We start from the raw sequence: 17,414 nt of genomic DNA, 5'->3' as shown, positions 1-17,414 counted from the left end.
CACCCGTTCTCTAGAGTTGATTACGCTCCTTTCTTAGGCCTTGCTTATTTAAAGCCTTTCATTTTGATACACAACACATTGCACTGCTTTTAAGAAACTGTGATTCTTTAATGAGTGTTGAGACAGGTTTACCTTGTTTGGCATGGCTGCTCATTGCACTTGCGAATCTGTGGCTCTGGCTTTGTTAAGTACTTGCATTTCTTGTTATCCACAATGCTGATATTTTTGTTCATGATTTTTGTGCAAGACACTGTTGTTTTCCTTTCTCCTGAAAAGAACAAATAAACATAAGAAGAATTGTTATTATAGGCTTCTATGTGATGGACTTAGGAGGTATTCTTAGGCTGGTACTTTTCCTATGTTAAACAAAATTTTAGATTAGATCAATGAAAATAATATTATTTATAATTTGCAAAACAAAATGTACCTCTAGGCTTAAGCAAGATGAATAATAATTTTTCTTAATTGTTAGCAACTAAATGGAAAGCTTTATAATACAAAAAGATTATGTAGCATAAATTGATAAGATATTAATTAAAGATACTTATAAAGGACTGTATCATCTTTTAGCATTCAGTGGTGGAAAGCTGTATTTTTATAAAGTCTCTGTGCTGTCACAAAAATACATAAACACTCATATAAACGTGTGAACATTTTATCACCTGGCTGTACACCATCGGGGGTAAGTTTTAGGAGGTAAGCTTATTTCGAGTATAACTCAAATCTTTTTTGTCATTTTTGGTAAAGAACCCCAAGACTTCAAGAAATACTCACTCCCTAATGATTATCCTGTTCTCTAAGAAAAACCATGGCAGTTTTCCCATTTTTCACAAGATTTCAGAAAATGGGCTCTTTTCCTTTCTCTGGTAAGATGAAGTTTGATTATAAGAGGTAAAAATGACTATTTGTACATGATACTCATTTCACTCAGAACCTTGTAAGCACTCTTACTTGACAACAGTTATATTATTTCATCTTACACTGAAAAAGCCAACTACATATGTGCTGATTCTCTTTTCCTAAAACAGTCTAAATATCTATATAGGATTTAATAATCTAATGTAACTTGTTTGACCCTATGAAAATAATTAAATCAGTCAATAACTGTAAAGCCAGACAGGTCATGAAGGATTAAGGAAAAACAAAGTCACAAGTCTTTGCATCACTATTGAAGGGCCCATTAGTTAGGGTCCTATGACTGTCTTGCAATAATAATTAGGAAACTCAGAGAAGCAGAAATGACTTACAATGTTAAGTTTTCTTCACAGAGAAAACCAGCCTTACTAGATAGCGGTTACCTAAATGTGAGAACTCAGGAAATTTTTGGTCAACATCTGCCTAGTTTCCCTATGCTTCAGGTGCTCTTTTATGACCTGACCCATATAATGAATAGATATTACACAAATTTTGTATAATGCTAGCATATATATGTATTATTTCTACATGACAATGATGCTTACCTAAATGCAGGATTAAAATAAATGTTGCTTTTTTGAAATATTTGTTTTAAAATCTAATTTAAAACCTCATAGTCATAAGGCACTCTTTTACAGAATAGATGGAGTTGTCTAAATTAATTTAAATTTAATGCTTTTCACAACCACAGCACAGAAGGATGACAATCAGACAATATCCAGAAAGCTTTTGCTGAAATTCACTGTAGTCACGGAATGAATAACTCAGAGCTAATTATACTGCATTTTTTCATTTACTCAGAAAGCGTCTAACTTTAGTTATGCTGGCCCAGAGGTGACATACTGAGCTAATGACAAAAATCTTTCAAGTGCTGATATATCGAAAGAGATACAGGTATTGGCACCAATACGTGGAGTGCCTTACTGGTGTTCTAACAAAGTATGAAGCTGTGTGAGTAAGAATTGGGACATTTCCATCCACACTGTAGCAAATAAGCTCACATCGTAAGTTTTTTGGCAGACAGAAGAGGGTTTAGCCCTACTTTTAAAAAATTTCATTGAACAAAAACAAAAGAATCAAGGGGGAAAAAAAATCTAATGCTCAGCTACAGTCACATTATGCCTATGAAAATACAACCAGGATCCTAAAGCCATATGGAAATGTTATTGTTTGATTTTTTTCTTTTATATATTTTTATGTCCCAGCCAACACAGGAAATTTCCATTCTAGCATCTAATAGCAGTATTTACAACGCATCCAATACTGTGGAACTGAGGGACGAACAGAAAAGTGATGAAGTAACTGGCCTTCTGCCTGAATCTTGAGTAGATGCAAGCTGTTGACAGTGTATTATTTGCTTTATGGCAATTAACTTCATCTCTGGGTCATTCCCGCTAAATTATTATTGGGGAAATCTGTTTTGATGTTCTAAATTAATTATAAACAAAATACAATAACCATTACGAATTCATCTTATCACCAAATTTGGGCAAAATTTTAAAAGGAAGGGTAATTTTTATTTACTGACTCTTTGTTCTCTGAAGACAGTTAACAAAAACTAGATATTATGTTGTGTTCCTTCTTTTCCAGTCTCAGAGATAAGCTGGTATTTTTTTTTTATGCTAGGTATTTAATCCATAAAATGGCTATTTCTAATAGAACTCTATTCTACTCAGGTAGATCACATTTCTAAAACCTTCATCATGTATGTGGAAACAGTTTGAGGTGTAGGTTGAGTATTTCAGGATGCATAACTGAAATTCTCTACATGTTGTAGGACATTTCAAACTTTTTTTTGAAAAATTTACTTTTTAATTTTGAAATAATTTTTTTACCCACATCTACTTTGGGAAATAAGAGGATCTGAATACCCTTTACCCAATTCCCTGCAATGGTAATGACTTGCAAGACTATACTACAGCCTCACTACCAAAAGACTGACATTGATATTGTCAAGATGTACAATATTTCCATCCCCACAAGAATCCCTTCAGTTACCCTTTTAGAGCCACACTCACTTCCCCTACCATCCACCAGTCAGTTTAGCCCTGGCAACTACTAGCCTATTCTCCATTCCTATGATTTTTTTCATTTCAAGAATGTTTTGAAAATATCATACACAGTGTATAACTATTGGGGACTGATATTTTTTCAACCCAGCATGATCCCCTTGGAGGCTCATCTTCATTGTTATATCAATCATTTGTTCCTTGTTATTGCCAACTAGTAATTCCTGCTGTGAATGGACTGCAATTTATTCAACATATCATCCATAGAAAGGTAAGTACATTCCAAACTTTTCACTAAAATTGGGCAACTCTATATGAAAAAGACTATATGCATTCATTTGTCTTCACAATTTTCTCTTATAATTTTTAATTAATATAGTTCCCATTAAACTAACAATGACTAGCAAGCAACTAAGCCAAAAGTAAAAATAATTAAATGAGGAAAAAGGTCTTTTCTCTGAGTAGAATGTAGAATGCTGCTAATTTTTCAAGCATACATTTTTTAACTTGAGCAGCTTCTAAAATCATGTCATGTCCCTTCATTCTCAGTCATTCTGTTTACATTTCTATAAAACATTTTTCCCCACAAGGTTTGGGCTTAACATTAATAGGACACTTTCATTTTTATTTTAATAAAAAAAAAATGTATTCTGCATTGTTCCTAACACTCAACAAATAATCCAGTCTGATCTTATCATTTCCATACATACAAATATTTTAATGGTATCCCTTAACTTTCAAGTTAAATTTAACTTGAGTGCCTAACACTTTAACTGGCCTGGCCTCTCTGGCTCAGAAAACAGGAAAGAGTTACTGTCTTTGCTTTGTTTTCCTGTTAACAAGCAACAAAATGAAACAACTGATGTGGGCTTCACTTTCCCTTCTTTTTACTGTTCCTCTTTAAGCAGATCCAGTAGAGGTTAATTTAACACCACACCTTTATGCTAAGGAAGCTGAATGTCTGAGGGGCAAACTGAGGCCAGATAAGTGAAGAGACCTGTTTGTTCTCTTATTAAGAATATCAAACAACTTCATATCTGGTGTGTACTTCATTAGTCTTTATATTTTGAGTGCCTAACATCTTCACAAACTGGCTTCTACTTTTTTTTGTCAAATAATTTCCCACAGCTTGATTCTCATATTTTGCCCCTGACTAATAAACATTCTCGCTAACCTCAGGGCCTTTGCACTTATGCATATCCCTGGAAGGCTTGCTACAGCTCTCCGTACATACTCTGTATGGTGCTTGTATTATTATCTAACCCCTACCAGGGAGGACAGTAAATTCTCTAAAAACAAAAAGTACTCATCTCTGAATCATCCAGCAAAAGTACAAGTACAGTCAGTATTGGTAAAGGGATCACTAAATGAAATAGAAACATGTAATTCAAGCCCAAAGCAGTTGCCACAGTAAGAAAGTCATCTCAACACCGTGTTTCCTAAAATGGTAAAAAAATCATTTGCAAACTCAATGACCAATTATGGGGAATAATTATATACAGCAAGTCAAACAAATGGATTATCATTTTGGTGTTACAATTCAAAGTTATAAAGAGTTTACATGAATACAACTGTTCCTATTAATTTATTTAAAGAAACTAGGACATGAAATGACATGAAATATTATTGAATCCAAACAATGCAGAGAAGAGCAAACATATATTTTGGTACATTTTCTTTGGCTAATAGCATTTACATTGGTACAGGCAAAGTGCCTGTGAAAGGGAAAAACAGAAAAACCCAGCACCCTTAATAAGATACAGGCATTTGTATACTGAGAGATTTCCTCAATTTGGACCCAAAGGCTTGGGTGCATCCAGGGACTGACCATGGCCAAGGAGAGCCGTGTCTAGAGGATATCACAATGCAAGGCTAAGAGCATAAAAGTCCTAAGTTAGCAGGATTTGGATTAATGTGAAGAATGTGGAATGTTGACTTGTTTTTTCCCCTTCAAAGTGTTCAGATTTTCTAAAAGCATATTTAACTCTTCATTTATTTCAAAACAGGTTATTAAATTTGAGGGCCTTCATTCTAGGTTTTATGTCATTAATTCACCTACTAGATTAAAAATGAGACTTAGAGTAATGCAGTTACTGTATGTAGTATGCAGAATGTGGATTTCACAAAAAAACCTTCAGCTATTATGGAATTATAGATTGCTACTGCCTCTGAAGATCAAGATCATTTCAAACAACCTTTTATTAAAAAAAAAAATCCTTTATCCACTGACCTGTACTTCTGAGGTGCCAAAATAAATTTAAAACATTCCTTCAAAGATTTTTTAGATATTTTAGAACACCAACCGAAAGTAAATATTTACTTCACAAATATGTTTTAAGATGTTTGAAAATAAAAGGACCAATATCAATGATCAGTGCTGAAGTGCAAAGTGATACATCTATTTGAAGTTTTCTAGGAGTATGATTTCTAAGATTGTGATGAAAAGTGTACATGTTAAAAACTTCTGGAAAAATTTACTTAAGATCACCAGCATTACTGGATATTCTAAAGTAATATTTCTTCTAAAAGAAGAAAATTTTTTATCTCAGACTTTTCTTATAATAACTTGTATCAATAAATTAATAGACACACATAATAAAGGAACTCTAACAGATTATTTTAAAACTTAGAGATACTGATATAAAAGATCATGATAATAAAAATTTAGCTACTGGAAACTAGGCATTTTAAAAAAACATTTCTTGTTCCCACTTATTGCTGGAGTGTAGTTCCTTAAAATTGTGTTAAAAATAAAAACACCTATGTCAAACACTGAAATTGTATACTGCCCTGTGATAATTTATTTGCTCATTTTTGCTTAATATTCCTATGAAGTAGAATAGTCTTATTATTCTTCTTTGCTGCTGAAGATAAATTTTGCCTGAATCTGTTTCCAATGTTCTGTGCTTTGAACTTACTCTCATTTAATTCATGAATATGCTGAAAGGTTACAAAGCTCTTTCTGGCTATAAAATCGACAAAACAGAGTCAGAAATGATGCGATTCTTGAAACCCTGTCCATCCACTTTATTTATGAACTGCAAAGGAAAATAATATCCAAATGCCCAGAAACATTTTGGCACTGAAATGAATATACATTCTATTAACATAGTCAGAGATAATTGAAAACTGTTGACTAAACACAATGGAACAGATCTGAGAGAGAAGGTCTGTTCAAGTGCAAGTCATATAGAAGTTGCTTATAATTAGGACTTTTATAAAATAAGCTGTTTGAAATAAAAGTAAGGACATAGCTAAATTTTTATTTAACAGATTAAATAAAACATCTCTTTGAATCCAAAGAAAACCTATGTAATCTTTTTAAGGGACATGCTATGTTTTGTGGGATGAAATCACTAAATCCCTGAGCTGCTCCTGAAGGAAATGGATGACAAAGAGGAAAGAAGATCTGAACTCAGGAGTCCTGGATTCTAATCCTGGCTCCACTCCCACTGGACATGTGACCTTGCAAAGGCACTTAATCTCTATGCACTTCGATTTTCTCACATTAATAATTACACAGTCATGCTTAAGAATATCTAAAAGTCCTTCTGACTTTGAACCTAAAGTAACTTATACTGAAGTTCTATTTCTTAAAGCCTAGCAAGTGACAAAACATATTCTAGGCTGTATGATTTTGAAAAAAAAAATTTAATCCCCAAATTTTCTTGTTTAAACTGAAGACTGACAAGTTCTATATGTTTACTTCTGAAGCTTTTACTAGACCACAATTACAGCAGAATGAAAAAAAAATGAGGATAATAAAATTCACTGGGCAAATATTTTCCTGTCTAGAGTCTCAAATGTAAACAGATTTTAATGACTGCCTTTCGGTGCAGTAATAGGAACCAGCAATATTTTCATCGCTCAGTTTCCTCATGACCCACCATGGGATGGTGGCTGGTCATTCTTGTCTGAGTTATACCAAGGAAGGAAGAACTCTGTGGATTTTCACTTTAAATGTTTGTTTATATCTGTGTTTTGCTTTTTTATGGAGAGGGGATGTGAAGTAGAGCCCCTTAAGTGCTATGGGCCCTGGCATCAGTAAGAAATGGGTGAAGTGGAGGCACAGGAATTTGGGTGTATATGGGAACATCAGCAGGAGAGGACCAGAGGAGACAGGATCGAAGTTACATGGTGATAATGGGGCCCTGAAGAACTACGGCCAATGGAAATTTCATTGTGCCAAGGATAACTGCTGCTGCTGCTGCTGCTAAGTCGCTTCAGTCGAGTCCGACTCTGTGAGACCCCCACAGACGGCAGCCCACCAGGCTCCCCCGTCCCTGGGATTCTCCAGGCAAGAACACTGGAGTGGGTTGCCACTTCATTCTCCAATGCATGAAAGTGAAAAGTGAAAGTGAAGTCGCTCAGTCGTGTCCAACTCTTCGCGACCCCGTAAACTGCAGCCCACCAGGCTCCTCCATCCATGGGATTTTCCAGGCAAGAGTACTGGAGTGGGGTGCCATCGCCTTCTCCGAGGATGACTGCTACAAGCTTTTAAATTGTGACCAGAAATTCTTTTGTTATAATTACTCTATAAGCCCCAGGAGCAAAGCCTGCTCTGTATAATCTTCCCCTTCCTGGCCTACCACATTGCCTTTACTCTGGAGCCATGTGTTTCTGGAGTTCCAGAGTTCCAGGGGAGAGTTCCAGAGCTCCAAGTGCTCTAGCAAAAGCAACTACTCCCCTGTCTCTGAAACTCTGGATGTTCCCGGCACCTTTTTCTCCTGTCTCCTGAAGAAACCATTTCTTGCTTTCTCCATGGTCGCCAGTGGGGTGGCCATTTTTTTGCTTACACTCCATACTTTTGCATCTAGAGGCAGACCATTCCCCCTTCTTCCTAAACCTACAGATTTGGGGCAGACCATGCGGTGCCATCCCCTTCTTGATGCAGCCAAACACCAATCCCCAGATCAATCTCTCTTTTCAGTCTAAGAGTTTATGCTCCTGGATTATTGTTCTATTTTCTAATACTGCTCCCTATACATTTTTGTTTGGTTTGTTTTTTTAATTTTTTGAACTTTTACTTTTGTACTGGGGGATAGCCAATTAACAATGTTGTCATAGTCTCAGGTGAACTGCAAAGAGACTCAGCCATACATATTCATGTATCCATTCTCCCCAACACCCCTCTCATCCACCCCTCCCACATAACACTGAGCAGAGCTCCATGTACTATACATCAGGCCCTTGTTGGCAATCCAATAACACAATCCTTTTGGAATTACTATAGCCATTTGAATGATTCTTCAACACCGAGGACTCAGTTCCAGGCTCTCTTCTCGTCCCAAAGATGTGACCTTTCACTTCACTGAAGCCACTAACTCTCCTGGTCTTGTTTTTACTAATAACTATATCCCCTCTATACTCTCAGCTCTATTTTCTGTCACCATCTCCTGTATTTCCAGCCCTCTTCTTAAGTCTAAAAATCTTCTGAGTCTAAAAGTTCTTTAACCCCACCAGGCCCTAAAATTCATTAGTGCTACCACCATTTGACTGTCTTCCAAGTCCTTCATATCTTTGCTTTTCTCCATATACAACTAAATTCCATGGTCAATCATTTTCAGCTCCTTACATACAACCTCAGGTCAAACGTATTCTCCTTTTATTATACTCACATGGCAATTCCGAAACTTACACCACAAGTACATCTCCATGCTATACACACCTGGAGGGTAATGTACCACTCCGACGTAAGTGTCAAGCTGAATTCATGAACATCAACTTCAGATGGACGATCAGTGCTAACATATGGTCAAAACAAGTACCATTTCATTCATTTTCTTTTTCTCTTAAGTGGCCACTTCACATTTCCTCTCTTTTCAAAATTCCAACATCTCCTTTTCCACCTTTAGTCCCAGAAAAATGGACTATCTTGATAAAAATAGATGCAACCAAAAGGAGTACCACCGTAAGTTTCCAACAACTGATTTTGTTCAAAATACTGTCTTTTCTCCTGTTACTATGCTATCTATACTTCTTTCTGAAGCCCTATTCTATTCCATCCACCTTGCCAACTTAAGACATCACTCCAGAAATGTTTTGCTCTCTCCTTTGCATCACTAGTTTTCTGTTCTGTTCTGTTCTAGAAAAAATACACTGGCAAGCAATCATGTAAAATTCTCCTCATTAAAAAAACAATAAACTCTTTGATGCATATTCCTCTCCAGCTAATGCCACATTTCTCTGCTTTATTCTTTCAACAACATTTCCTGTTACCGTGAATCCTTTCTTCAATTCATCACATGCTATTTTCTCTTGAATCCACTCCACTTAGTCTTTTGGATACTTATTTTAATGTTTTGTTGGTTTCTTCTCATCTGTCTGAACTCTAAAGGACATAGTGTCCCAAGTACAAATAAAAGTGTATGAATATCATATAACAACCTGCATGATGTACAGGGCACCCCCCATAAGTGTTAGTATTGATGAAAAGCAATGCAGTGAATAATCATATTGAGTGAGATATGTAAAAATTGTAAACAGCCTTTCTTTAATTCATGCCAGATTTTGCTGCAAAATAGTTCAGGCATTTAGACATGAAATGTGTTTCAAAAAACTTTCAATTTCCAATCCTTCGTGGAGTTTGAAATTTTAGATAACGGGTTATGGATCTGTCTTAACTGTCAACAGTTAAATTGGAAAACAGCTATTTTGGAAAGATAAATAATGAAAAATCCTTCACCTCCTCCACATGTGGCATCGCAATCTTCCCAGCCTGTGTGTGTCCACATGAAAAGGGGTTCAGGTGCTTTGGAGCTCTGATTCTCTGGAGGAGGGTCTGAGGGGATGGTATATTCATAGTGAAGACCATAATTCTGGTCTTGAAACAGCAGCACCTATAATATATATAGAAGGGTTCAAAGCAGACGGATCAAATCAGAGCATATTCAATGTGAAACATAAAATTAAGGATATGGATACCTTAAAATGCTTTTGGTATGGTGTGTGTGTTCCTTTCATACATAGTAGATTTGTGACCTTATCACTTAAATGAGGAAACTGTCCTACTTCTGTAAACACTGGAATTACACACTTACCTCTGAGCTAACGATGGTATGAAAAAATAGCCCATTTGAATGAGGTCAGAGATACAATATTATTTTCTCCCAAGTCAATAGGCTACACAGTCTTCCAAAGCATGGTACATGTATGAGATGACTTTGGTAGGGGGGACAGGGACATGTGTCCTATATAACATCAAGATATAACCCACAATCTAGTATCAAATGAAGCCTTTTCACTCATATTAGAAAAATATGAATGATAAGTCCCTGTGTCAACAGAGGAGGAGGACAGAAGACTTTGGGAGTCATTTCACTCCATCAGGGAAGAGACCTTCTAAGCCAATTGGAGAACAAGAATATTATTCCATGTATGCTTATAGTTAAGCCTTAATTTTGGCAAGGTTACTAACTTTTCATTTACAGTAAAGACCATTTCCTTTGAAAAGAAATTTATGTTAAAAAAACTTTCAAATGCAAAGTAACTTAATAATGGTACAGTTATGTACATGTATGTAAACAGTACACGCATGTAAACAGTATAAATCATAAAGGACGTATGAGAATGGTTGAACTGTGGGTTACACTGGACTAAATCATAAGCAGTAACCATGTCTGTGATGTTATCCCATAGTACACTATATCAAGCTTAGAAGTGTATCATCATGTATGGTGCAACCATACATATTTTAAATGAAAAAAAAATACATGAAATATACTCATTTAAAATAAAAGAATGAATGAGAATATATGTTTCTTTATAAATTCATTTCCATCAAATATGTCAAACAAGCCCATGGGATATATGACATCTATGGATCTGAGGATTTATGGAAAAGTGAAAGTGGCTCAGTTGTGTCTGACTCTTGAGACCCCATGGACTATACAGTCCATGGAATTCTCCAGCCCAGAATACTGGATTGGATAACCTTTCCCTTCTCCAGGGGGATCTTTCCAACCCAGGGATCAAACCCAGGTCTCCCGCATTGCAGGCGGATTCTTTATCAGCTGAGCCGCCAGGGAAGCAATCTATATAACATGATGTGATATATACAAAAATATATATTTAAATTTTATTCAAATATTAGAGAATTTTGATATTTAATCTATATCAAGGTAGTTGCAATGATAGGTTATAGAGTTAACATTTAATGGGGAAAAAAAAGGAGTTCAAGGCTAATTTTTTTTCCTTTTTTTCCTTAAGATTTTGCCTCAATATATTAATAGAAATACTATGACACATTTTAATTTGTGGATTGAGGAATTAGTTTGATGGCATTATGAATCAACTAGATCAACAATAAAAATAATACTTTTAAAAGTCACATGTATGTAATGTGCTGGATACTGACTGTAAGCACATGGCAGTGTTTGTTTTGACTTTAAATATCTCTTTTCATGTTGCTAGTGACTTTTCAGCTCAATAAGCTAAAAAAACAGGGAGAGAGATGAAGTCACCTTGTTTATCAACAAGCCCAGATAATTACATGATTTTTAAATTGATGAAATGAACATATAAATAAGTTATTTGTCCACTTATTTAATTACATGAAAACATGTCTGTTTTTCTTAAAAAACTACCTTTTCATTAATAGGACATTTGATTGTCCTTGAACATCTAATTCCATTAACATAAAGACATTAGTTACAAAATCATTAGCTTTTTCTTAAACCATCTGAATTTGGCAGTATTCTTTGCAAGAAGGAAAGTTACAGCTGAGGGGCTCATACTGAAGCATGGCACAGAAGGTATTGCCTTTCAAAGTTCAGTACCGGCTTTCAATCTGTAATAGTCATTAAAGAAAAATATCTTTAGAAGTGCAGTTTCCTTTGGATTACTGAATAAATCCAGGTCACATAGATGCCTTCTTTTAGACATAGTTCACTGACTTTAATTATGTTTCATGCTTCCAGGAAAAACCTTGGTAATTACCAGTCAGATTAAGGATTCTGCAGCAAGGAAACTCCCTCTGCCCAACAATAAGGTCTCACATACACTGTTTTAAAATTTTGAATTAGAGGCTCACTAAAAGAGCCTCAGTCTTGTTCCATAAAAATATGTAGGTGACACTCATGTAAGGGAGGCAACACGATGGCATTTTCAGCAACCAAATCATTAAACGTATGTTTGTTGTTGATAATGTTGTTATTCTAAGTGACCCAATCATGGAAAGAGCCAGATATTGGTCACATGATGTTTGTTTAGTCATTTTTCCCCCTCTCTCCAGATGGCAGAGGGCACAGAGTGGAGTTTCCAATTCAAATTACAGGATCCAAAGTAACTGTGGGGAGATGAACAAAAACATTATTTAAAGTGTATGCATAATTATGATCCAAAGCTCTCGGGTATAAAGAACTTAGATTTGATCTCTGTATCAGGAAAGGCAGCATAGAAGATGGATTAACATCTAATTCATTCAAAGCAGGGAAGCCTGGAGTGCTGCAGTCCATGGGGTCGCAGAGCCGGACATGACCGAATCACAACAACATAATAACTTATCGGGAGATACTGAACACAGTACTTAATCTTTTAAATATTTAGTGTTTTCTAAATCTGTAAAATGGAATAATAATAATAATACATATCACACGGTGTTATTTTGAGGATTAAATGCCATAATGAATGTAAAGCACTTCTGGACAGGGTCTGCTCTCAGTGCTTGATGAATGGTGTATATTATTACTATTATTAAGATTTTGAACAGAAGGCCTCATGGAACTCACCTCGCTCCCTTTACGCATCCCTCCCTTCATGCATTCTCGGTAAAGCCTATTGACTGCAGTTCTACAAAACATTCTTACTTGAAATGTGGTCAGTGAACCAGTAGTAGTGGCAGACCAATGTTCATGTAACAAGACCAAGAACCTCAGGTGATCGGCAGGCACATTCAACTAGGGAAAAGCAAATGGGCCAATGAGATTTGAACCTCTGGTGCCTAGACTGGCAACACAGATGTCTCCAGTTGAGGACAAATTCAACTTAAACTGTTTGGAGATATTAAACAATGTGGCACATCACACTCCAAATAAACAGTCAGTTGACTGTGTTTTACAGTCGTTTTTATGTGTGGACTCAGATGTTGAAGTGTGTGAATCTCAGACTTTGCCACCAGAATGAAAAGCACACTAGCTGTGTAGTCAGTCCTCTGGCTCCTGAGTCATCAGCACTGAATGCCATGATCAAGGACAAAAAGGGCATGTGAACCTGCCACCCCATGGGTGCAGAGCCCCAGCGTCCTGATTGGTTTGCTCCAAACTCAGACCTAGTCTTCTGCTACATGGTAAAGAAACTTATTACCCCGAACATTCAAGTTACCATAATTCTTTACAGGAATCACTTAACCTAGTAAGAACACAAGGGGTAATTGGAAGCCTTGTTAAATATTTATCAAGTGTTTTCCCCAGGGACCAATATCATTTTTCTCAAGGGCATTTTATATAGATTCAGGTGGTACCCATTTCACAGATGTATGAAATGCGACAGCTTGCCATGCAAGCATGGATGCTAAGTTGCATCAGTCGTGTCCAACTCTTTGCGACCCTATGGACTGTAGCTGGCCAGGCGCCTCTGTCCGTGGAATTCTCCAGGCCAGAAAACTGGAGTGGCTTGCCATGTTTTCCAGGGGATCTTCCTGACCCAGGGATCGAACCTGTGTCTCTTACGTCTCCGTATGCGCAGGCGGGTTCTTTACCACTAACAGCACCTGGGAAGCACTCTAATCTTTACAGACATCTACTCTGATCAGTAAACATATGCTTTTAGGGAAAGAGGAACCTTATTGCCTGCTAGTTTTGTGGGCTGAGAATTCTCTAAAACATCATGTCCCTTTTTAAAATGTAAAATTTTCTTTTAAATGTAAAAATTTCCACTTTTAGCCATCTTGATTTCAAACACACATAAAAACCCCCCTAAAATCCCACCTCTTAAGTAACTTTAAATATCTACTTGACAATCCAAATTTGGAAGAAAGAGAAAGCATAGTGGGCATGTCCTTTGTCATAGGAAGCTGATTATGCAGTGTTATGGATTCATCCCTCATACCAGGAGGTGTAAAGGCGTTGTAGTAGGACCTTTGGCGGAGATCTTCTCCCAGAGGCCTCGTCTTACATAATGGACAGTAGTTCCTGCTATGTTGAATGCTCCAGAGTGTTCAATCTTCCAGTCACTGTTAATAGACTGTTTTCCAGTGTCTCGGAGAGCTATAAAGAGGTTATAAAATATTATGAGATTAGCAAGTCAGCATGATTAATCACTGTCCCTTTTGCATGATTTTGTTAAAAGCATTTCATGCATTTCTAAACTAAATGGTCAATCCTCCCTGATGTAAAATATGAGGCATCTCCACTTTGGGAAAATCTATAATCACAGCAAATGCCACAGGAAATTCTCCTTCTCTCCTAAAGCTGCCCACCACCATGAAGTCACATTTACCTTTGTCTCCTCAAAACTTTCATTGAACACTTGATGTCTATAACCTTGTTTTGTCCCGTAGTCATTTATTCTTTAACATATTAAGGTTAGAGGTGTCTGTGTTGTCTATGCAATGATTCTATGAACAACATGAGGGCTAGTACTACATCTTATACATGCTCTGTAACTCCCATGCCACCCAAGAAAAGGGTGTGATGACAGAAAGATCATTAAATAGCATGTTAACTAACAGTTCAAAATGAGAGTTATGTTCAACACAAAACAATTCAAATATAATGTGTTGGTTTTAAAAACAGAACTCAGGACCTTTTAACATTCCTAGTTTGTGATTTACTGTGTACAAGAATAGATATAAATGCTAGTTCTGATCCATAAACGGCCATCATTTATGTGAATTCTACAGAATAATTTTGTTTACCTATAATTTTTCTCTTTCTTTGTTTTGACTTGATTTGTGCCACAACTTAAATAAGATCCATAACATGGAAATGAGATGCTATGATAACCATTTAAAATTATGGATTCCTTCTATTTTTTTTACAAGTGATTTTATGTTTTATTTAAGCTTTCAGACACTCTCATATAATTGAATCTCTTTCAAAAACATTTACATGAAGATTCATTGAAAGCTTTTATGTCTTAATTCTATGAAAATGTTCTGATAAATTAAGCTGGTAAATCCTTCCAAATATTATTTGAGCTAATCTCTATTTATTGAACATTTGAGGATTTTTCAACTTTTTTAGTATTATGAATAACACTCAGATAAATGTGAAGTCAAGTGGGCCTTAGAAAGCATCACTATGAACAAAGCTATTGGAGGTGATGGAATTCCAGTTGAGCTATTTCAAATCCTGAAAGATGATGCTGTGAAAGTGCTGCACTCAATATGCCAACAAATTTGGAAAACTCAGCAGTGGCCACAGGACTGGAAAAGGTCAGTTTTCATTCTAATCCCAAAGAAAGGCAATGCCAAAGAATGCTCAAACTACCGCACAATTGCACTCATCTCACATGCTAGCAAAGTCATGCTCAAAATTCTCCAAGCCAGGCTTCAGCAATACATGAACCGTGAACTTCCAGATGTTCAAGCTGGTTTTAGAAAAGGCAGAGGAACCAGAGATCAAATTGCCAACATCCGCTGGATCATGGAAAAAGCAAGAGAGTTCCAGAAAAACATCTATTTCTGCTTTATTGACTATGCCAAAGCCTTTGACTGTGTGGATCACAATAAACTGTGAGAAATTCTGAAAGAGATGGGAATACTAGACCATCTGACCTGCCTCTTGAGAAATTTGTATGCAGGTCAGGAAGCAACAGTTAGAACAAGACATGGAAAAACAGACTGGTTCCAAATAGGAAAAGGAGTATGTCAAGGCTGTATATTGTCACCCTGCTTATTTAACCTACATGCAGAGTACATCATGAGAAACGCTGGACTGGAAGAAACACAATCTGGAATCAAGATTGCTGGGAGAAATATCAATACCCTCAGATATGCAGATGACACCACCCTTACGGCAGAAAGTCAAGAGGAACTCAAAAGCCTCTTGATGAAAGTGCAAGTGGAGAGTGAAAAAGTTGGCTTAAAGCTCAACATTCAGAAAACGAAGATCATGGCATCCGGTCCCATCACTTCATGGGAAATAGATGGGGAAACAGTGGAAACGGTATTTTTCTGGGCTCCAAAATCACTGCAGATGGTGATTGCAGCCATGAAATTAAAAGACACTTACTCCTTGGAAGAAAAGTTATGACCAACCTAGATAGCATATTCAAAAGCAGAGACATTACTTTGCCAACAAAGGTCCGTCTAGTCAAGGCTACGGTTTTTTCTAGTTGTCATGTATGGATGTGAGAGTTGGACTGTGAAGAAAGCTGAGCGCCGAAAAATTGATACTTTCTTTTGAACTGTGGTGTTGGAGAAGACTCCTGAGAGTCCCTTGGACTGCAAGGAGATCCAACCAGTCCATTATAAAGGAGATCAGTCCTGGGTGTTCTTTGGAAGGAATGATGCTGAAGCTGAAACTCCAGTACTTTGCCCACCTCATGCTAAGAGTTGGTTCATTGGAAAAGACTCTGATGCTGGGAGGGATTGGGGGCAGGAGGAGAAGGGGACAACAGAGGATGAGATGGCTGTTTGGCATCACCCACTCGACGGATGTGAGTTTGAGTGAACTCCGGGAATTGGAGATGGACAGGGAGTCCTGGTGTGCTGCAATTCATGGGGTCACAAAGAGTCGGACACGACTGAGCTACTGAACTGAACTGAAATATACTATACACTAATGATTTGTATATCTGAATATTTCCCTTGGATAGATTCCCAGCTTTGGAATCTCAGAGTAAAAAAACTGAACATTTAAAGATTTGAAAAAACAATTTCAAATTGATTTTCATAAAGTTTGCATAAATTTATGCTTTCATAACTGAAGTTATGAAAGTGTCCATTTCTGAACACCTCCTTGAAAGCACCTTTATATAATATTTAATAATGTCTAAATAATTGCTTATAAAGCATCAGCTATACATCAGGGAATATTCAAAATTCTGGGAATCCCCATATGAACAATAGAAATATGTTCTCTGGCTTCATAGAGCTAATCAACTAACTGGCAAACCAGACATTAATCAAGGCATAAGTAACTATTAATAACTAATTATAATTACACTGAATCTTGTGAGGGAGGAGTCAGGAAAGACTTGTCTGAAGGATGCCATTTATGGAGAAGGCTAGCCAGGGGAAAAGAGAAGCACAGAAAGAGTGTTCAAAGCTGAGGCAACTACAGATGCAAAGGTCACCAGCATAGCATATTGTGAAACAGGCAACAAATGTGCAAATCCACATGTCCTAAGGTGGATCATGAACCGATGAGACTGGAGCGTAGGGGACAGCCAGACTTTTGAACAATATTGTGCAGAAAATGGACTTGCATAGGACACATTTGTATAGAGAAGACAGAATACCACACTAGCATAGTATCCCATTGGAAAGTAATAGTGGCTTGACTTAGGACAGTAGAACGTATGAAGAGGAATTCGAGATGAAATGGA

The 17,414-nt window shown here is 36.7% G+C and overlaps 1 protein-coding gene across 1 annotated transcript in view; it reads right to left on the bottom strand.

Moving 5' to 3' along the window:
- ADAMTS19 (ADAM metallopeptidase with thrombospondin type 1 motif 19) overlaps nucleotides 1-17,414 on the bottom strand; it is a 275,937-nt gene that overhangs the window by 38,527 nt on the left and 219,996 nt on the right. Inside the window, exons 17-19 of the mRNA XM_006060222.4 lie at nucleotides 13,971-14,128; nucleotides 9,610-9,763; nucleotides 133-268 (exon numbers count right to left, since the gene is read on the bottom strand). Of these exons, the coding sequence (XP_006060284.3) occupies nucleotides 133-268; nucleotides 9,610-9,763; nucleotides 13,971-14,128 (448 nt within the window). The remainder of the gene's footprint in view (nucleotides 1-132; nucleotides 269-9,609; nucleotides 9,764-13,970; nucleotides 14,129-17,414) is intronic.

This window comes from Bubalus bubalis, chromosome 9 (assembly GCF_019923935.1).
Source record: "Bubalus bubalis isolate 160015118507 breed Murrah chromosome 9, NDDB_SH_1, whole genome shotgun sequence".
In the NCBI taxonomy this organism is placed as follows: Eukaryota; Metazoa; Chordata; class Mammalia; order Artiodactyla; family Bovidae; genus Bubalus; species Bubalus bubalis.
The sequence above is the reverse complement of the archived record's forward strand: the minus strand, read 5'-3'. Positions and strand labels throughout refer to the sequence as shown.